The sequence below is a fragment of the Dendrobates tinctorius genome, unplaced genomic scaffold (assembly GCF_039654945.1).
Source record: "Dendrobates tinctorius isolate UK_male_01 unplaced genomic scaffold, ASM3965494v1 ptg000075l, whole genome shotgun sequence".
NCBI lineage: Eukaryota > Metazoa > Chordata > Amphibia > Anura > Dendrobatidae > Dendrobates > Dendrobates tinctorius.
This window is the reverse complement of record NW_027361743.1, coordinates 35,205,684-35,228,712: the sequence shown is the minus strand read 5'-3', so window position 1 is coordinate 35,228,712 and position 23,029 is coordinate 35,205,684. Positions and strand designations below refer to the sequence as shown.

The 23,029-nt window shown below is 46.0% G+C and overlaps 1 protein-coding gene across 2 annotated transcripts in view; it reads left to right on the top strand.

Annotated features, from left to right (window-relative positions):
* The window catches only part of KATNAL1 (katanin catalytic subunit A1 like 1), a 226,701-nt gene that overhangs the window by 174,861 nt on the left and 28,811 nt on the right, over positions 1 to 23,029 (top strand). For both annotated transcript variants that reach the window (XM_073583164.1, XM_073583165.1), the window contains exons 6-9: positions 1,168 to 1,273; positions 1,687 to 1,845; positions 12,047 to 12,173; positions 19,364 to 19,498. In XM_073583164.1, the coding sequence (XP_073439265.1) occupies positions 1,168 to 1,273; positions 1,687 to 1,845; positions 12,047 to 12,173; positions 19,364 to 19,498 (527 nt within the window). The remainder of the gene's footprint in view (positions 1 to 1,167; positions 1,274 to 1,686; positions 1,846 to 12,046; positions 12,174 to 19,363; positions 19,499 to 23,029) is intronic.

The window sequence follows — 23,029 nt, the reverse complement described above, 5'->3', positions numbered from 1 at the left end:
CGGGTTAATCCTTTTTTTTTTATTGATAGATCGGGCGATTCTGAACACGGCGACACCAATTATGTTTGTCTGATTTTTTTTTTTTTTTTTAATTGTTTTATTTTGAATGGGGTGATTTGAACTTTGGTATTTTTTCTTTATTTTTTTCATATTTTTAAAAACATTTTTTTTTACTTTTGGCATGCTTCAGTAGCCTCCATGGGAGGCTAGAAGCTGCCATAACCTGATCGGCTCTGCTACATAGAGGCGATGCTCAGATCGCTTATATGTAGCAGAAATACAGCATTGCTATGAGCACCGTCCACCGGGTGGCGCTCATAGCAATCAGGCATCAACAACCATAGAGGTCTCCAGGAGACCTCTGGTTGTTATAACAATGCATCACTGACCCCCGATCACATGACGGGGGTCAGCGATGCGCGCACTTCCGGCCGCATGGCTGGAAGCGCTGGTTAAATGCCACTGACATCTGCGTTTAACTAGTTAATAGGCGCATGTGGATCGCGTTTCCACCTGCGAGTATTGCAGGCACATGTCAGCTGTTCAAAACAGCTGACATGTCCTGGCTTTGATGCGGGCTTACCGCCGGAGCCCTCATCAAAGCGGGGGAGACGTCCAATGATGTCCAATGCTACTCCATTTCAGGGAAATCTATTTTAAAGTGATATGCAAAATAACACTAGAAGTGCTCTGGGTGATACGTAGCACTTCCACTTCCTCAGCTCCGTTCTCAGAATAAGGGCAGAGACACACTGGCAAATTTTTCGTCCGAGAATCGCATCGTAAAACTTGCCCTGGCCGGCACCTCTCCTGACCTGAGCTTGACAGAAGCATGGTAATACATCACGCTTGTCATGCTCAGGTCACGAGAGGTGCTGGCCAGTCCGTGCTATGCAATGTGATTATTGCATGAGAAATTCGGCAGTGTGACTCCAGCCTAACGCTGCCCTCCACTCATCAATCGCCTAGTAGAGGGCGAAGTTAGGCTGAGAACGGAGCTTGGAGCTGAAGGAGTTTGGGGGGAATAACGGAGGTGGCTGAATAAGCTGACAGTTTCCCTTTAACATTTTGCAGCTTTTTCCTCCCAACATTTTCTTCAGTCTCTTTCATACTCTAACCTCTTACAATATCTCTTTTTTTTCTTTTTCACCAATTGCCTACAAATAGGGAAGACATTGCTGATTTGGAAGAGGCAAAGAAATTATTGAGAGAAGCTGTAGTCCTTCCTATGTGGATGCCAGAATTTTTCAAGGGAATTAGAAGACCATGGAAGGTAAGAAAAAAATAAAACCCATTTCTGATTTATTTTCTGCAGAGATTTTGTAGCAAAACTCTTCTTACCTGGAGATGGGTCACGTCACTAATTTCCAAAATTTTTAGCACAAAGATCTTGTTTTGTTTTTTTCTGGGGTACAGAGATTTTCAGGTGTCTTCCTTTCTTCCTCTGATCTCCTAGAACAGTCATCTTTGTTAATACCATGATTAGTTTTTCTTCAGCTGTCGAAATGTTGTGGAAATGATTTCCTAACTGAGCTAATGGTATAATCATATCACTTTGTTTCTCGTAGCAATTATCAGAAGAAAAAAAGAGACTTCAAATTCACTAAATACCGTTTAGGGCACTTTAATCGCTTATAAGAAAGTGTAACTGAAATTGTAATTTGTTTTTATTCTTTCCTTTTTTAGGGTGTTTTAATGGTCGGACCACCTGGTACGGGTAAGACCATGCTGGCTAAAGCTGTAGCGACAGAATGTGGAACAACGTTTTTCAACGTCTCCTCATCAACCTTAACATCTAAATATAGGGGAGAGTCTGAAAAGTTGGTGCGCTTGTTATTTGAAATGGTAAGGTTTCCTTTTTGTAGGTTATGTCTTAATAATGTGTTATTGGTATAGTAATGCCAAAATAGAGTTATCAAATTTTTTCCTACAATGGTTTAGGGTAAGAATAGACTATGAAAAGCAGATGGGTAGTGACGTCTCTGGACCACTCTGGTGGGTCAGAACCAGGTGATACTACGTGCAGTGTTCATAAGCAGGCCAAGGACAGACCTAGAAGATATCAGGAGCAGCGTCCATGCGTAGACCAGAGTTGGAACCCTGAGATAACCAGAATCACAACATCCAAAAGATATCTGGAGCACAGCGTCCAGGCGCTGGCCAAGGATGAAACCAGGCGATATCTGGAACAGCATCCAGGAATAGACTTGAAATGAACTAGCAGGAACAAAAAACAGTGGCCAAAAAAAGACCTTGGACAGAATTTGAAGGTTGCAGAAAAGGCCCAGCGCAGAACTGGTGAGGCACTAGGAGCAGTGACCATAAAAGACCTCAGACAAAACTGGTGGAGGTGCTAGAGGTAGGTTTTGGGGGCTACATCTTTAGGACCGATAGATGTTAGACTTAGACATTTAAGGCCTGATTCATTAATGTGTATTCACCACACTTAAAACACTTCAAAAAGTCACACCATTTTCTCCTTCGTCTCATTGGGGGACACAGAGACTGTGGGGTGTGTGCTTCTGCCGTCTGGAGGCTGACACTAAGTATACAAAAAAAGAGTTAGCTCCTCCTCCGCCGCATACACCCTCGCCCCCAGACCGGGCGTAACTCAGTTTTTTGCTTAGTGTCTGATGGAGGCACACGCAGTCTGGAGCTCCAGACTAGATTTTTTTTTTTTTTTCTCTTTTTTTCTATGAAGATAAGACAGGGGCGACGGATCCTATAGAGAGGGTCCGATCTTCCCAAATCATCAACGGGCGACCACGTGTGAGTAACCCTCCACGTGTTTCTCTCCCGCACCGAGGGACACATCTGGGACTTTTCCCCAGACAACCATTTTTCTTTTTTATTTTGTAAAGAGGCGGCAACGCATCCTGATAAGAGGATTGCGGTTTCCCCATCGTCCCCAACGGGCGAGCACGTGTGAGTGATCCTCCACGTTGTTCTCTCCTGCAACGTGGAAATGCCCCTACCACCCCTAGGTAGTGAGTCCAGGGGTGGAGTTGGAGGCGCAGGTAAGCCAGGGATTGAAGCGGAGAGCGGAGAGCGGTACAGTAGCCTCCCCCTCCCTGCCCAGGGATGGGGTTGAGAAGCACCTCTAGAGAGCCCCCTCGGCGGCCCGGCTCACCTTTTTTGTTAATAGGCCGGGACCAGGTAGTCCGCCTCTCACCCGGCGCTGCCCCCGGCGGGTAACGCCGCACGCGGAGCGCGGCCGGAGCCCCGCGGGCGGCCGCGGCCCCCGCTGTATAGGGAGATCCGTGAGCGCGTGCCCGCCCGCCCCACTAACTTCCGGGGGCGGAGAGCGGCGGGCGCGCACAGTGACCGGGGAGCTCCCGCCCCCCTCCCTCGAACGCCGCACGTGGAGTGCGGCCAGAGCCCCGCGGGCGGCCACGGTCCCCTCTGTATGGGGAGGTCCGGAGTCCGCGCGCCCGCCGACTTCCGGGGGTAGCGGAAGCCCCGCCCACTAACTTCCGGGGGCGGAGAGCGGCGGGCACGCACAGTTACCGGGGACCTCCCGCCCCCCTCCTTGCATTTCCTCGCCGAAGTGGGGCCGGAAGCCGCCCCCTATCTCCCGGAGTGCGAGTGCCCCGGCGAGTAACGCCGCACGCCCCGTGGAAGAGATGCAAGGTGGGACATTACCGGTGGGTAAGTGCATCCCCGTTGCGAGTGCCGCACTAGTAGTCAAGGAAGGGGTTATCCTCCTCCTCCTACCCTACCTTGCAATATGTCTGGCAAAGGGAAAGCTCACTCTTTCCTATACGCTGTTTGCGTTTCCTGTGGGGTCAGGCTGCCTAAAGCACAGCCGGGTAAATTTTGTGAAGCCTGCGAGTCGGAGCGAGCCCAGGAGCCCCCCATTGTTGCAGAGCCCAGAGGTCAGGACCCTCCAGAATGGGCGGTGTCTTTATCACACTCTATGATGTCCCTTACAAGGGCAATTGAGTCTCTCCAAGGCCCAGGCAGGGACAAGGATGGTGGTCTGCCAGCGGAAGACAGCTCGTCCACGTCTCAGGACCCTCCGACCGTTAGAGGCCGCTCCAGCACCAGACAAGCTCATAGCAAAAGAGCTCGTTCCCCGTCGGCCGGACCCTCTGGGGCTTCGGTGGCGGGTATTGGGGTATCTCGTTCCCCGTCGCCGAGCTCAGGAAGCGAGCAGGAGGAGGGCGAGGAGGAGGAGGAGGCCTGGAATCCAGAAAGCCTGGGATACCAAGACTCGGTGGACAGCCTCATTGAGGCAGTCAACCAGACATTAGAGATCGAGGACGATGTGTCCACGGCCTCAGGTCACAAGGTCTCCTTCAAAAAGACCAGGCGACCGCATAGAAGGTTTGCCACGCATCCGGAGTTCGAGGAGCTAGTTCAGAAACATAGGGAACACCCGGATAAGCGTTTTGCAATGCAAAAAGCGCTGCAAGCTAAGTATCCGTTTCCTCCTGAACTCCATAAGGGATGGGTGGAGTCGCCAGTAGTGGACCCACCGGTATCACGTTTAGCGTCAAGATCGCTATTGTCGATACCCAGCGGTTCTTCTATCAAGGACCCAACTGATCGCCTTATAGAGGGGCTTGCCCGCTCGGTGTATGAGGCAGCGGGGTCGGCCCTAGCCCCCTCCTTTGCGGCTACTTGGGTGGCTAAGGCCATGGTTTCATGGGCGGACGCTCTGCAGAATGCCCTCCAAAACAGAGACCTGCCTGCGGATGTCTTGGAGGTAACAAATCAGATCTTAGGGGCAAGTGATTTTCTCGTCAGCGCCTCTCTGGACGCGGCCGAGTGTTCTGCGGTGGCAGCAGCAAATGCGATCGCCATTAGGCGAGCATTATGGCTGAGATTGTGGAAAGCGGATTCTATCTCCAAAAAGTCCTTGACCTCATTGCCTTTTCAGGGCAATCGGTTGTTCAGTGAGAAGCTTGATAAGCTTATCTCAGAAGCCACAGGGGGGAGGAGTAGTTTCCTCCCGCAGCAGAGGACTTGGCCAGCATTCAGGCAGACACAGAGGCGTTTTCGGCCCTTTCGTAACCCCTGGAGGGGGACTTCGGCCAGAGCATCCACCTCCGCAAATGATGGTCAGATTAGGGAAAGGCAAATCTCTTACAGAGCCAATCCGCTGGGTAGAGGCCGAGGCCGTTTGCCCAGAACAAGGGGGGCCAGATCCCAAAAGCCTCCAGCAAAATGACTTGAGGCGCTTCGTACCTACGGACGACAGAGTGGGCGGACGCCTACTAAGGTTCAGCCACGTTTGGGTCGCAGTGGCACGCGACGCTTGGGTGGCAGAATTGATATCGTCCGGGTACAAGATAGAGTTTCTCGGACTCCCGCCACGGCGATTCTTCCGTTCCCGGCTTTCCGGAACAGAATCGCAGGCGGAGAGTTTGTTACAGGCCATAATGACGCTACAGCGCAACGGGGTCATTGTCCCAGTACCGAAAAGCGAAGAGACACAAGGTTTTTACTCCAACCTGTTTTCTGTCCCCAAAAAGGACGGGACAGTAAGGCCAGTATTAGATCTAAAAATCCTGAACAAATTCATCAGAGTCAGGCGGTTCCGGATGGAATCCCTCCGTTCGGTCATTGCAGCCATGGATCCAGGGGAGTTCCTGGCCTCGATCGACGTGCAGGATGCATATCTGCACATTCCGATTTTTCCTCCACACCAGAGGTTCCTGCGTTTTGCGATCGGAGGGCGACATTTTCAATTTGTTGCTCTGCCCTTCGGTCTGGCCACTGCTCCCAGAGTCTTTACGAAGATAATGGCGGTGGTTATGGCCATCCTGCATGCTCGGGGCATAACGGTACTACCTTACCTGGACGACCTTTTGGTAAAGGGGCCGTCGTTTCAGGCGTGCCAGGAGAATGTCAGTATCACGCTGGATACCCTGGCGCGTCTAGGCTGGTTGATCAATTGGAACAAGTCGTCCTTGGTTCCAGCCCAGAGAATCGTATTCCTAGGCATGGTTTTCAACACCTCCCGGGGGCTGGTGATCCTCCCTCAGGACAAGGCGCGAAAGATCAAACAGGGGGTACGGAACCTTCTACAGCCAGGCTCCAGATCCATCCGGTACGGCATGAGTGTGTTGGGCAGAATGGTGGCGGCGATGGAGGCAATCCCGTTTGCCCAGTTCCATCTCCGTCCGCTTCAGCATGCGCTCTTGTCAGCATGGGACAGAAGGCTGCTATCCCTCAGTCATCGGTGCAATTTGTCTCCGCTGGTCCGACGATCACTCCGATGGTGGACTCGCGACTCGTCTCTGGTCCAGGGGAAACCCTTTCCCCCGGAACAGTGGTTGGTGGTGACGACCGATGCACACAGCCCAGGGGCGGTGGTCCATTCAGGAGATAATTCTCCCGATCAACATTCTGGAGATACGGGCAATACGATTGGCCCTGCAACATTTTCAGTGTTTCCTGAGACACCGGCCGGTGCGCATTCAGTCGGACAATGCTACAGCAGTAGCATATGTCAACCATCAGGGGGGCACGCGCAGCCAAACAGCCATGCGCGAGGTTGGACTGGTACTGCGTTGGGCCGAAAAGAACCACGTGGTAATTTCAGCGGTGCACATTCCGGGAGTCGAAAACTGGGCGGCAGATTTTCTCAGCCGACAGGGGGTCGCGGCAGGGGAATGGTCCCTGCACCCCGAGGTTTTTCAACAGATCTGCCAACGGTGGGGGACACCAGACGTGGACCTTATGGCATCCAGAGAGAACGCCAAAGTGCAAAGGTTCGTCGCTCGATCCCTCGACCCGCAGGCGATCGCAGCAGACGCTCTGGTGCTTCCATGGAGCCAGTTTCGTCTCCCATACTTGTTCCCCCCGCTACCTCTGCTTCCAAGGGTCATCAGAAAGTTAAGGAGAGAGAAGGTTCCAGCAATTCTGCTAGCTCCAGACTGGCCTCGGAGGGCCTGGTATGCAGATCTGGTTCAGCTAGTGGTGGACGTACCCTGGCGTCTACCAGATCGGCCGGACTTGCTGTCCCAGGGGCCGATCTACCATCCGAACTTAGGGGCCCTGTGTTTGACGGCGTGGCCATTGAATCTTGGCTGTTAACACAGGCAGGATTCAGGCGCGATGTGGTGGCCACGATGGTGAGTGCCCGAAAGCCTTCCTCGGCGAAGGTATATCATCGGACTTGGGAAGTTTTTTTCCGTTGGTGTAGGGATCGCGGAGTGGCTCCTCTGGTTTTTTCAATCCCCAACGTACTGGCTTTTTTGCAGGCAGGGCTGGACGCAGGATTGGCTCCGAGTTCGCTCAGGACGCAAATCTCGGCCCTGTCGGTCCTTTTTCAACGAAAGGTCGCTTCGGTCTGGCAGGTTAAGACGTTTATGCAGGGGGTCGCACATTTAGTACCCCCCTATAAGGCGCCGACGGAATCATGGGACCTGAACTTGGTGCTCAGGGCCCTTCAGGAGCCCCCCTTCGAACCCTTACAAGAAGTCTCCTTACCTTACCTGTCCAGGAAGGTCGTTTTTCTGGTAGCTATTACGTCTATTAGGCGGGTTTCGGAATTGGCGGCTTTATCTTGTAAACCGCCGTTCCTGACTTTTTATAAGGATAAGGTAGTTTTAAGGCCAGCTCCTCCCTTCTTGCCGAAGGTTGTCTCTGCATTCCATATCAACGAAGACATTGTCTTACCCTCGTTTTGCCCGGCACCGGTGCACAGGGTAGAAAAGGCTTTGCACACACTGGATCTGGTAAGAGCTCTTAGGAGGTATGTGACAAGGACAGCATCTTTCCGCCGGACAGACTCTCTATTCGTGATCCCAGAAGGGCGGCGGAAGGGGCTTGCTGCGTCCAAAGCGACTTTGGCCAGATGGGTTCGCCTGACGATCCAAGAATCTTATGAAATCAGTGGCACGCCGGTTCCGGCAGGGATCAAGGCACACTCGGCTCGAGCAGTGGGTGCCTCATGGGCACTGCGACACCAAGCTTCAGCGGAACAGGTGTGCAAAGCAGCTACCTGGTCCAGTTTGCATACGTTTGTCAAACATTATAACGTACATACCCAGGCATCCTCGGATGCAAGCCTGGGAAGAAAGATTCTCCAGGCAGCAGTTGCGCACCTCTAATCAGGGGCGCAAAATAGCATGGATTGGGTGAGCTAAGATCCCGCCCAGGGACTGCTTTAGAACGTCCCACAGTCTCTGTGTCCCCCAATGAGACGAAGGAGAAACATGGATTTTTGTGAGTACTCACCGTAAAATCCTTTTCTCCGAGACGCTCATTGGGGGACACAGCACCCACCCTACTAGCCAGTTGGCTTTTGCTTATTTTAAGTTATACAAATCCTTATGTAAGGATCAGGGTGGTCCCTTTTCCAGACGTATAATTTCTTGCCTGAGTTTAAGGCGCGTTCTCCTACTGCTTATGCACTAAACTGAGTTACGCCCGGTCTGGGGGCGAGGGTGTATGCGGCGGAGGAGGAGCTAACTCTTTTTTTGTATACTTAGTGTCAGCCTCCAGACGGCAGAAGCACACACCCCACAGTCTCTGTGTCCCCCAATGAGCGTCTCGGAGAAAAGGATTTTACGGTGAGTACTCACAAAAATCCATGTTTTGCACAAGTTTTGCAGTCGCAGCCAGTTTCAGCAAAATTGTTGTAGCTGGGACAATTGTGGCTACACACAACCATTCATCAAAACTTATGCAATTTTAGTGGCATACATTTAGTTAGAAATGTACTCGTTTCTGTCAAAAGTTCACAGCGCTTGGAAGATGAGCCTAATTCACGAAGTGACATGCGCCTCTTAACCCCTTACCAACATCCCCTGTACATATATAGCACAAGTCAATAGTGCGCGTATGGAGCAGACTCACGGGATGAGCTCGCCCCATTCCCAGCAGAAAATGGTTGTTAACCGTCACCCGTGACTGTTGAATGTTAAATGCTGCTGTCAAACTCTTGACAGTGGCATGAACAGCGCATCGGTATGGGGGCACATCATTCTATGCACCAATTGGTGCCCCAGTTACGCGATCCCAAGGCGCCAGTGGTTATGATAGGCAAGGGTCTGTAGAATATCTCCATGCTTGTCATCACGGAGCTCTTTTGAAACCCAGTCTGTGGCCAGAGACCTTGATTTTCACTGAATGTAGCCATACTGTGGTTTTGCTGTATAAAGCTGAAGTGATCAGGCGATTGCAGGCTCAAGTCCCCTAGGGGAACTAATAAATATAGTAAAAAAATAAATTTAAAAAAAGTTTAAAAAATATGAAAAAAATCATTAACCTTGAAATAACCACCCTTTAAAAATAGATAATAAAAAATACACATGTAGTATTGATGCATACATAAAAGTACAATCTATTAAAATATAAAAATAATTAACCTCATGGACAAGCACCATAGACAAAAAAAATGCCAAAATTGCATTTTGCGTTGATTTTTTTGTTGCTGTAATACCACAACAAATGTAAGAAGTGATCAAAAGTCAAGTCTACGCAAAATGGTATCAATAAAAAAGTTTTCTTTCCCTGCAAAAAAATTAGCTTCGACTGAAAAAGGAAAGCGCTACAAGTCTCAAAAAATGAAGCAATCACATTTTTTTTTTTTTTTTACCACTAAAGTAATTAAAAAAAAAAAAAAATTGGACAATTTTGGTATCGCCATAATCGTACTGATGAGCAGAATCATATTTTCAGGTCATTTTTAACACCCAATTCATGCTGTAAAAACAATTCCCAAAACACAATGTCAGAATTTGTGTTTTTTTGGGGGGCAATTTCACGCACCTTGAATTTTTCCAAGTGTCAAGTAAAATGTGGGAAAATGAATGGTGTCATTCAAAAATACAACTCGTTCTGCAGAAAAATAAGCCCTTGTATGTCTGTGTGGACAGAAAAATAATAAAGTTATGACTCTTGGAAGAAGTGGACGAAAAACTGAAAACGCAAAAATGGACATCTACTACTCGTTAAAGGGAATCTGTCACCTATTTTTTCAACTATCGACTAGAAGCTGCGGCCACAGCCATCAGAGGCTTATCTACAGCATTCTGTAATTCTGTAGATAAGCCCCCAATGTAACCTGAAAGAGAAGAAAACGAGTTATATTATACTCACCGGGGGCGGTACGGAGGGTGTCGCGGTTCCGGTCCGGCGCCTCCCATCTTTTAGCGATGACGTCCTCGTCTTTGCTTCCCGTCGCGGTGCAGGCGCATTGCTCTGCCCTGTTGAGCAGAGTACTGCAGTGTGCAGGCGCCGGAAGAGGTCCCTGGGTGAGTATAATATAACTCGTTTTTCTTCTCTTTCAGGTTACATCGGGGACTTATCTACAGCATTACAGAATGCTGTAGATCAGCCCCTGATGATGGTGGCTGCATCTTATAGTCGAAAAAATAGGTGACAGATTCCCTTTAAGACGACCGCGTACAACAACAATCACAGGAACACACATACTGTGAAACAAAAATCTGAAAAATCAAAAACTGTTTTAACAGATCACACTTTTTTGTCATAGTCAGTAAAAAACAAAGACGTATCTTAGGGATGTCATTAAACTCCTGGCAAATAAAATGTATTATGCGCGACCTGGGGGAAAACTACGTGGCTCCACGATTGGAAAGACAGCAAGTGTCGTAGCTCTGTATTGTTCACTGTGTGCCATTTTTGCCTCTAGTGGACTGTTTTTCCCTTTTGGTTATCCATTTGCAGTAGTGTACCTGGTGTAGACAGCACTTCTCAGAGTGTACATCACTAGAGACAGCTCTGGCGTAAAGTGTACAGGGAGCGGCTGGGATGTAGGAGCAGAGGATGTGTACAGAATAATTATTTGCAAAATTGTGATTTGTGTTCGCTTCGTGCTATATCTGAATATAGACTGTCATAATAATTCTTGCACATGTTAAACCGATCTTGTCTTGCTGTGACATTACGATCACTGATCTACTAATGGGTTCTAATCATTTTCCGAACTAAAGTAAAGAATTGAATAGGTGTTTTAGAAGCACAAATGGAAAGCTCACTTCGTAAAGTGCTGCTCTCCTGAACGTTTTCTCACGTCTAAAAGGTGTGAGAGCGAAACCCGGCTGTATAAAGCACACTTAATACTTCTCTAGATGTAAGAGGATTTGGTAAATGAATGTGTGTCCAAATTTTTCTTAAAAAAATGCCATGATAGACATTATTTCCCTTATTTCAATTTTATCTGCACATTTTTTTTTTGTTTGAAAGGTTAAATCTTTATCTTACAAGTCAGTTGTCTCCTTTGTTATTGTGGAATACTTTTTGTTTTGGTACACTGCATAGTAAAGAAGCACTCCCATTAAGGTTTTTATTAATTCAACGTATTGATATACTCGCCTACCGCCGTTTTTTCCTTATCCAGTGCCGTTGTTCTCCTCTTCTCAGTGACGTCACCGCTCTACAGACTCCTCCAGGTCACGCTGTGCTCTGCGTTACCCAGAAGTGACATTTATAATGTAAGTCTATGGAGCGTCAGAACGAGGACCACTAGGTCTTCTTGGTCAAAGAGACTTCCGGCTCACACAGAGAGCGAGCCAGCTAGCTACAATTGCAGTGACATCACTGAGAAGAGGAGAAGAGCGGCGCTGGACACCGGAGGGAGCAGCGGTAGGTGTGTATATTAATTCACTCACACTAAATTACGTGCATGTGCACACACATTTAATGAACTTAGTGGGAAGGCTTCTTTAAGGTCTTGGAGGCAAATCCCCCACTTAGGACTTTCCTCTATAAGACAAAGGTGAGATCAGGGTAGCTCCTACTTGGCCGCTCCATGCTTTACACAGCTAGCTAGTCATTTCAAATGTAAGGCTGATCCAAATTTCATCTCAGGATCTCAAGAGCTAGACTTGACTTGATCAGCCAATGTTTGGGGTGTCTCTTTAGAGAGAGCGTTTGTCCTCTTAGAATTTGAACATTTGTATTTCCTTATATTTGTGATAAATGGTTTGCTGAGATATAGGTAGGCCTTTTATTTGTACATTGCACCATGTCTATTAAGGAGTCCCACTTAAAATTTGGTATTTTCTATAATCCTTTTATATTCTTCTAATTCTATTTTTTCTTTTTGTAATTGCTGTCATTATAGGCAAGATTTTATGCTCCCACCAGCATTTTTATTGATGAAATTGACTCAATATGTAGTCGTAGAGGAACTTCAGATGAACATGAAGCCAGCCGAAGGGTCAAATCGGAGCTGCTTATACAAATGGATGGTATGATATGACTAATGTTTAGCATTTATGGTGGATTCCAATCCCCCCCAGTATCCTTGTTTAACACTCATGAAGTCACTGAATTTGTAGTACATGTGATTACCAAACATTGGTTCATACATTGTCAGAGGACTCTGAATCCAGCACTTCTTACTGAAACTTTCGAATGTCTAAAAATTTTACTCTGCCCTACAGTATGAGGTTTGGATTGTGAGAACCAGCGGGCAACTGCCCCGTATCCTCTTCTAGGATTTCCCTGAACAGTTTCAGTGCCATCTACCTGACAGGGAACTACAGCTAACCCCTTAAGAGGTCACCTCCCACCAATCATAAAAAATAGCCTAATGAAATGCTATCACATTGCAGTAGAGGGTAGAGAACATTTTTTTCTGCTAAAGACAATTTGAATTTTTATAACCTCATATGCAGACAGAATCATCAAATAAGCGCAATTGATTTTTTGCAATACGTTTTGTAAAGAACTGATTTCTACACAGTAAGTTGTTTTTGCATGTCTTTCCAAAGTTGGAAATGCAGCTCAGCTCGCGTCACATTTATAGAACGCAAGCAGTGGGAGGTCTGCAATGTACATCACATAGGAGACAGAAACTGCTGTATATACATCACATGGGAGACACTGGGACTGGTGTATGTATACCTATGTGTATGTATATATGTATGTGTGTGTGTGTGTGTGTATATATATATATATATATATATATATATATATATATATATATATATATATATATATAAAATTTATTTATATTTAATAGATGCTGAGATTGTTGCATCTGTACATCACATAGGAGACGCCGAGACTGTTGTGTATACAGTTAGGTCCCATATATATTTGGACAGGGACAACATTTTTCTAATTTTGGTTCTAGACATTACCACAATGAATTTTAAACAAAACAATTCAGATGCAGTTGAAGTTCAGACTTTCAGCTTTCATTTGAGGGTATCCACATTAAAATTGGATGAAGGGTTTAGGAGTTTCAGCTCCTTAACATGTGCCACCCTGTTTTTAAAGGGACCAAAAGTAATTGGACAGATTAAATAATTGTCAATAAAATGTTAATTTCTAGTACTTGGTTGAAAACCCTTTGTTAGCTTGGCAATGACTGCCTGAAGTCTTGAACTCATGGACATCACCAGATGCCGTGTTTCCTCCTTTTGATGCTCTGCCATGCCTTCACTGCGGTGGTTTTCAGTTGCTGTTTGTTTGTGGGCCTTTCTGTCTGAAGTATAGTCTTTAACAAGTGAAATGCATGCTCAATTGGGTTGAGATCAGGTGACTGACTAGGTCATTCAAGAGTATTCCACTTCTTTGCTTTAATAAATTCCTTGGTTACTTTGGCTTTATGTTTTGGGTCATTGTCCATCTGTAGTATGAAACGACGACCAATCAGTTTGGCTGGATCTGAGCACACAGTATGGCTCTGAATACCTCAGAATTCATTCGGCTGCTTCTGTCCTGTGTCACATCATCAATAAACACTAGTGACCCAGTGCCACTGGCAGCCATGCATGCCCAAGCCATCACACTGCCTCCGCCATGTTTTACAGATGATGTGGTATGCTTTGGATCATGAGCTGTACCACGCCTTCGCCATACTTTTCTCTTTCCATCATTCTGGTAGAGGTTGATCTTGGTTTCATCTGTCCAAAGAATGTTCTTCCAGAACTGTGCTGGCTTTTTTAGATGTTTTTTTTAGCAAAGTCCAGTCTAGCCTTTTGATTCTTGATGCTTATGAGTGGCTTGTACCGTGCAGTGAACCCTCTGTATTTACTTTCATGCAGTCTTCTTTTTATGGTAGATTTGGATATTGATACGCCGACCTCCTGGAGAGTGTTCACTTGGTTGGCTGTTGTGAAGGGGTTTCTCATCACCATGGAGATTATTCTGCGATCATCCACCACTGTTGTCTTCCGTGGGCGCCCAGGTCTTTTTGCATTGATGAGTTCACCAGTGCTTTCTTTCTCTCTCAGGATGTACCAAACTGTAGATTTTGCCACTCCTAATGTTGTAGCAATTTCTCGGATGGGTTTTTTCTGTTTTTGCAGCTTAAGGATGGCTTGTTTCACCTGCATGGAGAGCTCCTTTGACCGCATGTTTCCTTAACAGCAAAACCTTCCAAATGCAAGCACCACACCTCAAATCAACTCCAGGCCTTTTATCTGCTTAATTGACAATTACATAACGAAGGGATTGCCCACACCTGTCCATGAAATAGCCTTGGGTTCAATTGTCCAATTACTTTTGATCCCTTTAAAAACAGGGTGGCACACGTTAATGAGCTGAAACTCCTAAACCCTTCATCCAATTTTAATGTGGATACCCTCAAATGAAAGCTGAAAGTCTGAACTTCAACTGCATCTGAATTGTTTTGTTTAAAATTCATTGTGGTAATGTCCAGAACCAAAATTAGAAAAATGTTGAGCGTCTCATATTTTTTCCTAATACTCCAAAGCCAAATTGCTATTCAGATTTCACATATTCCACATTGACATGCCTTAGCATGATGGCGTGCAACCTTATTTTGTGTATAGTGTACGTTGTATATAAAACTCACATAGGATTCCCTGAGACTACTGTATATACATCATATAAGAGACACATGGGCTGGTGCATATTCATTATACAGACTGTCACAGAGGATTCAGGGGAATCACAGTGTCACGATTTGGCAGACTTGACTTCAGACTTTGCTACTTAGACTGGACCATAAATTTAATGTAATTTTTTTTTATTTTGAGCGTTTATGAAATTATCTTCTGAAAATTGTATGACAAAAAAAAATTACTCGCCTGATATATTCCCTTTTCACTCCAGGGCTGATACTCTGGTGTACCCAGTTAGGACCAACAGAACATCACTGGAGTCTGAGGATTTATAACCTTTCCTGCAGTTAGTCTATTTTTTTTTTTTTCACTTTTTGGGCAACCACTTTTAAAAGAGTTGCCCACTACATTATTATATTAAAAAATGGGCCCATGGAGAGGTTAAATCAAGAAAAAACCCCAGAAACTTAAAGTACCCTGCTCTGTACCGCACCGCTGCCATTGTCCCCTAAAACTCTGTAGCTCATTATTCTGACTCTGATGCAACGTCACCACTTCAGTACATCAGTAGCCATTAATATGGTAATATGACGGCCCCACCAGAAGAGGAAGTGAAGAGACCAATCGGGGACATGGGCAGTGGTATGGAAGATTGATGGCAATACAGTAGGTGAGTATCTGTTTTTTGTTTTAAGACCACCACCCAAGAATTATTTTATACTAGCTGAAGAGCCCGGCGCAGCCCGGGCATAGTAACTAACTACGGTTAGTTATAACAAATTATAATGACTATATACTGTGTGTGTGTGTGTGTGTGTGTGTGTGTGTGTGTATATATATATATATATATATATATATATATATATATATATATATATATATATATATATATATATATATATATATATTAGCTATGAACCTGTTCTACGCCCGGGTGGTGGGCATTTTTATTGGTATATGGTCTCCCATCCTGGTATGCATGGTACCCCCCCATCCCTATTGTGGTATACATGGCACCCCCCTCATCCCTATCGTGGTATGCATGGTGCCCTCACCCCCCAATCCTGGTATGCATGGTCCTCTCACCCCCCAATCCTGGTATGCATGGTCCTCTCACCCCCCCCCATCCTGGTATGCATGGTCCTCTCACCCCCCAATTCTGGTATGCATGGTCCTCTCACCCCCCAATCCTGATATTCATGGTCCTCTCACCTCCCCATCCTGGTATGCATGGCCCTCTCATCCCTATTATGGTATTCGTGGCCCCCTCATCCCTATCCTGGTATGCATGGTCCCCTTACCCCAATCCTGGTATGCATGGTCCCCTCACCCCCCTTTCCTGGTATGCATGGTCCCCTCACCCCCCAATCCTGGTATGCATGGTCCTCTCACACCCCCATTCTGGTATGCATGGCCCCTCCTCCCTATTATGGTATTCGTGGCCCCCTCATCCCTATCCTGGTAAACATGGTCCCCTCACACCCCAATCCTGGTATGCATGGTCCCCTCACACCCCAATCCTGGTATGCATGGTCCCCTCACACCCCAATCCTGGTATGCATGGTCCCCTCACCCCCCAATCCTGGTATGCATGGTCCCCTCACCCCCCAATCCTGATATGCATGGTCCCCTCACCCCCCAATCCTGGTATGCATGGTCCTCTCACCCCCCCCCATCCTGGTATGCATGGCCCTCTCATCCCTATTATGGTATTCGTGGCCCCCTCATCCCTATCCTGGTATGCAAGGTCTCCTCACCCCAATACTGGTATGCATGGTCCCCTCACCCCCCAATACTGGTATGCATGGTCCCCTCACCCCCCAATACTGGTATGCATGGTCCTCTCACCCCCCCATACTGGTATGCATGGTCCTCTCACCCCCCCCATACTGGTATGCATGGTCCTCTCACCCCCCCCCCCCATCCTGGTATGCATGGTCCCCTCACCCCCCTATCCTGGTATACATGGACCCCTCACACCCCAATCCTGGTATGCATGGTCCCCTCACCCCCCTTTCCTGATATGCATGGTCCCCTCACCCCCCAATCCTGATATGAATGGTTCCCCTCACCCCTATTAAACTGCACACATTAAAAAAAAACAAAAAACATTTATACTCACCTTTCTTCCCCGTGTCCAGCACTGTCCTGTTCTGGGCGTGTTGTGGTGCCGGACTGGGCGCCTGCGCAGTTCTCGCTTTCCGCCGCCATGTTCTTGAAGACACCCTGCAGTGTGTCTTCTACAAAATGGTGACGGTACGCGCGGACTGCGCAGGCGCCGATTCTGGGGCCATAACCCGCCCTTTCTCCTGACGTCACGTGAAGGCGCAAGACCCCACGGCAACAGCAACACTGGCTCGGTAAGGTGTTGCAGAGATCGCGGTATGCGTTCAGTGCGTACGCATACTGCGATCTCTTGGGGGTCTGCGTAACTCTGTGGGGGGATGTCACTCTGTCTGGAGCAAGAGTGCGCAGGCGCGTCTATAGAGGCTTCAGACAGAGAGACGCTCCCACCGTTATAGCTATAGCTGAGTGTACAGCTCCGCCCACTCCGCATAGCCACATTCTCTATAATATCCCACATCATGTCAGCCAAAGTCACCGGACTACTGCCCCTAATATCCCACATCGTCCCGTCAGCCAGAGACACCAGACTACTAGTATCCCACATCATCCCTTCAAAGCCACCGGACTACTACCCCTAATATCCCACATCATCCCGTCAGAGCCAGAAAAAGTAGAATAGTGAAATTGCACAGAAACATGGTTCACTAAGATCCCAGGTTTTCTACTGATCAGGCTGATATTCTCACTTATCTGCCACCATAAATATCACAGTCATGCTTTTCACCAATGGACAGACACAAACCTTATACATTAGTACAGTAGAGAAACCTTCACACACTTTCATGCACCGTCAACTTGTAATTTGTTCGGCTGAGTTGCTCATGGATGTACAGCATCTGTATGCGGTATAGTATCATATTTAATGGGTTGTTATGGGAAAAGCATTACGTGTTATATGGGTATATTCAGGAGAATTATGGGGAAAGTAGCACTTTAAAAAAACTCACAGCATCAGAGCACAGTAACACATCAATAATGCATAAAAGTGTCTGTGAGAAAATATTAAATCCACATGACATTTAATATGTGCACTTTCCTACATTCATGTGTGTCACTTAATGATACCACAGGGGAGGGAGGGGGGGATTCATTTCTGTCATGTACTCACTGCTCCTTTCTTGGGGACAGACGATGGCTGGTGCTTTTGTTCCTGGGGATGCTAGATTTCTCCCACCATGTCAGTGTCTGCTGAGGTGTTGTCAAGTGGGAAAATTTGCGCATAGCAACCAATCACAGCTCAGCTACTTTTAACCAGCTCTGGTGAAATGAGAGATGCTTAGTGATTGGTTGCTATGACCAACAGTTTTCCTTGCAACCAATCACAGCTTAGCTTCTTTTGAACAACAGCTCTGGTGAAATGAAAGATGCTTCGTGATTGGTTGGTGATACACACACATTGATTTTTATATATAGAGATATAATGTGTAGAAGACAACCCCCTTAATGTAACAATGACTTTTAAGCATTATAAAAAAAAGTATTGGAAAAGGCATTAAAGGGCTCTCTCTTGCCCTTTTCACAATTCTTATTCGTTAGTTGTAAATGGAAATAACAAGTACTAGGATAGTCGTGGTTTAATTAGGATTATCAGTCAAGACCTCCTGAAAAAGTCTGTAAATTTTCTAGACCATGCCACACCTCTCCAAAACTTTGGTAAACTAGCAATTCCAGAAGTTTTCTTTGGGGGCGTAGGCTCAAAAAGTGGGTTAGTAATGGCAAAAAAACCTTGTACATGTCCGATGACCTGTTCAAAAGGTGAATTTTTTTATGTTGTTGTTGTTGTTATTATTATTTTATTATATTCCATCCCATTGTGGCCCAGGGGTTATTCATCTCTTATCCCAAAATAGGGCGGTATGAACCCGAGGCTTGTCCCCCTTCATTGTTTCCTCCAATTACCGTTCTGAACCATAGTCCTGATATGCTCTTGGATGTGTTTTTAGCAATTTTCAGATGCTTTTGGGAATAAAGTAACTATATTGCTTTATTTAAAAGAACTCTTACATTATTATTGAACATCACAATAGAATTTGGCTTTTTCTACTGAACTAAAGTGCTTAGATGCAGTTCTGCTTTTTTATACTGTTGATCTCGATATGAAAGAACTTTCGGAGTGTTTCCTTTAATAACTTTTCATCCCCTTTAGTCTGAGAGCAGCAGAGACAGTTACATAAATAACCTGTCTCCCTCGGCTGAGCAATGTACAACAGTAGTTATTTTATGTAAAGCCCTCCAGCATCAGACTTCAAAACCACCGTGCACAGATGCCATTTGAGAAATTGCCTGGGACAGTCTGTTTTATGAATATCTACTTGGATGAACTAGCAGAGCGGTTCGGGGAAAGCAGAGCTCCTATGATTGATGGCGAGTGGTCTCAGAATTCTAAAAAGTCTACAGAACAGTGTGGTTCTAATAAAGATCATGGTTTCCCCATTGTCAACACTCTTTGTCAGTTCAATTCTGCTAACTTCATAATCCATGTTCTAATATTGTAGGTGTTGGAGGCGCCCTAGAAAATGATGATCCCTCAAAAATGGTTATGGTTTTGGCTGCGACCAATTTCCCGTGGGACATTGATGAGGCTTTACGGAGAAGATTAGAGAAGAGGATCTACATTCCATTACCTACAGGTATTGAGATACCTATCTGATACAAGCAGGGGCCATTGTCTAAAAGGGCGACTAAATCCAAAAATGTAGATGAAGTGAAAAAAAAATATCTATACATACTTCATATGTCCAGATCTGTGTCCAAGTTTAAAATGGATTCCAGTTTTTATCTAGTGCAAAATCAGAAAAGTGGGACAACTGCACCAACCTATTTCTGGTCTGATGAGATTCTGCGGCATTGACAGTTCTATATTTTCCATCAGCACTTATTAGAAATCTTTACACTTTAAAAGGGAAGCACACACACACTCACTCTATACGCCGTACGCACTACACAAACACTCTCTCACTCTCACACTCTCACACACTCTCACACTCACGCATCCTCTTGCGCAGTACCACCAGCGGAACACCGTCGAACTGCGCCTGCGTGAATTCTGCGCAGGCACAGTGAATTATTTGGCTGATCCCTGCGGCAGATACGCGACATGTCTACAGGCAGAGGAAACTGGTCACATTAAAGGGGTTTTCCCACAAACAAAAGTTAATTTTAAAAATTGTTTGTATCTGACCGTGTACGGAGCATACCACATCTCCTGGGCAGGGGAGGAAGCAAAAGACAATACTGACATTACAGCAGGGGATCACAGAGGATTCATTTTGTGAGGTAAAATATTTCACTGTTTTTAAACAATATTTTACCTCACAAAATGTATCCTCTGCAATCTCCTGCTGTAATGTCAGTATTGTCTTTTGCTTCCTCCCCTGCCCAGGAGCTGTGGTATCTTCTATACACAGTCAGGCACAGGGGTGAGAAAGACAGAGCACAGAAAAACTCAGGGAACGTGCAATCTTAAGTGCCTAAAGAGGGCAACACATTATCATGTAGCAATTTCAGATATCCTGTGGCATTGAAGTTTCCATTGATGAAGGATGGCCCCATTATCTTTGTACCCCATATACCACATCATACCATCAATTATGGGTGTCAGGTGTGAGCATTCCTACATGAACAGTTTCCTGGAAAGTGGATTGGTCGTCGTTGGCCAGTTGAATGGCCACCAAGGTCTCCTGAGCTGACCCCCTTAGACTTTTATCTTTGGGGTCAACTGAAGGCAATTGTCTATGCTGTGAAGATACGAGTTGTGCAGCATCTGAAACAACGGACACTGGAAGCATTTCTTCTGCAGTGTTGGTATCAGTGTGACAAGAGTGGGAGAAGAGAGCTGCATTGACAATCCAACACAATGTACAGCACGTTGAACACATTTTATAAGTGGTCATAAACTTGTAAATAACTCATGAAAGAATAAAGTTTCGTTAAAACCAAGCACAACATTGTTTTTCTTGTGAAATTCTCAATAAGTTTGATGTGTCACATGACCCTCTTCCCATCCTCTTTCCCTCTTGAAAATAGTAAATTTGGATCCAAAATGGCCACCATGGTCACCACCCATCTTGAAAAGTTTCCCCCCTCCCATATACTAATGTGCCACAATCAGGAATTTGATAAGTTGATATCGCCAACCATTCCCATTTTATTTAGGTGTATCCATATAAAAGGCCCACCCTGTGGGCGAAAAGATACTATATCCGAAACGTTGCCACGCCATTGGGCAATAAAGTCCACTTTATTTAATTTTATTGTACCGTTTCCCTTATATATATATATAACACACACACACATTGGTAAAAGTAGAGGTCTGCAATTTTTATTGTAGGTACACTTGGACTGTGGGACAGAATCTTTAAAAAAAAAAAAAAAAAATCCTGAAAATCACATTGTATGGTTTTTACATAAATACTTCGCATTTTTTGCATGAAATAGGTCTTTAATACAATAGAAAACAGAACTTTAATATTTGGTACAGAAACCTTTGTTTGCAGTTACAGAGGTCAGACGTTTCCTGTAGTTCTTGACCAAGTTTGCACACACTGCAGCAGAGATTTTGGCCAACTCCATAGAGATCCTCTCCAGATCTTTCAGGTTTCGGGGCTGTCGTTGGGCAACATTGAGTTTCAGCTCACTCCAAAGATTTTCTATTGGGTCCAGGTCCGAACCCAGTACGGTGCAATCATCCTGTCCCAATTGCAGAAAAGCTTCCCAAGGTATGATGATTTCCCCACCATGTTTCACGGTTGGGATGGTGTTCTTGGGGTTGTACTCGGCCTTCTTTTTTCCTCCAAACACCTCAAGTGGAGTTGATACCAAAAAGTTATTTTGGTCTCATCTGACCTCATGACCTTCTCCCATGCATGCCTCCTCTGAATCATCCAGATGGTCACTGGTGACTTCAAACGGGTCTGGCCATGTGCTAGTGTGAGCAGGCGGAACTTGCGTTCCCTGCAGACTTTTAATCCATGATGGCGCAATGTGTTGCGAATGGTAATATTTGAGACTGTGGTCCCAGCTCTCTTCAGGTCATTGACCGTGTAGTTCTGGGCTGATTCCTGACCTGTCTCAGTATCATCCTTACCCCACGAGTTGAGATCTAGCATGGAGCCCCAGACCAAGGAAGATTGACAGTCATCTTATGCTTGTTCCATTTTCTAATAATTGTACTAATTGTTTCTATCCTAATCTATCTAATACAATTTGGGTATTGCCACAATTGTACTAATCTGAAGAATCATGTTGTTGAGCCATTTTTATTGCACAGTAAGTATCTGAAAAACAAAAGAAGGGGTTACATATAAATTACAGATATCACTTACAGTAAACAAACTTACAATGACAGACTGGTATAGTGGGGAGAGGACCCTTCCCTTTCGGGCTTACATGCTACAGGATGGTGGGGAAGGAGACAGTAGGTTGGTGGGTTGCAGCAGTTCCAGTGTTGGTTGAGGTGATATCTCCGTTAGTGGTGAGGAGGCAGCGGGGTCATTGCAGGCTGTAGACTTTCTTGAAGAGGTGGGTTTTCAGGTTCCGTCTGAAGGATCAGAATGTGATTGATAGTCGGACATGTTTGGGCAAAGAATTCCAGAGGATGGGAGCTATTCGGTAGAAGTCTTGGAGGCGGTTGGATGAGAAACGAATAAGTGTGGAGGAGAGAAGGAGGTCTTGGGATGACCGGAGATTACGTGAGGGAAGGTGTCATGAACTCATTTTCTGCTCCACCAGTTGAGAGGTCCCCTTCCGTTCTCCCTCTGGTGGTGACAGGAGGTAGTGCGGTTGGTTTAAGTGGTAGTGATCTGCCACCTGATGAGGAAGATAACGATTGGATCTCTGGAGTATCAGACTGGATATAAGACAGCCGACGCCCTATCCGGGTGCTGGTGATTCAGTCTGCTTCTCAGGTCCTGGACTTCAGGTCCTGGACTTCAGCTCTCTTCCAGTCTTCTCAAGTTAAGTTTGTTTTTTGCTAATGTTCACACTTGCGCTTGTTGGTCTATTCAGTTTGTTGTGTAATCAGCCTGCCCCTGCTGGGGCTATGCTGAAATTCCACTCCTATTAATCAGTATTTGCAATCTGCTTTTTGTCTCTTATTAGATTGGCCTCTTTTTTCTCTGTCTCAGAATATTTCAGAGTGCTGATATAGGTTTAGCAGTCTA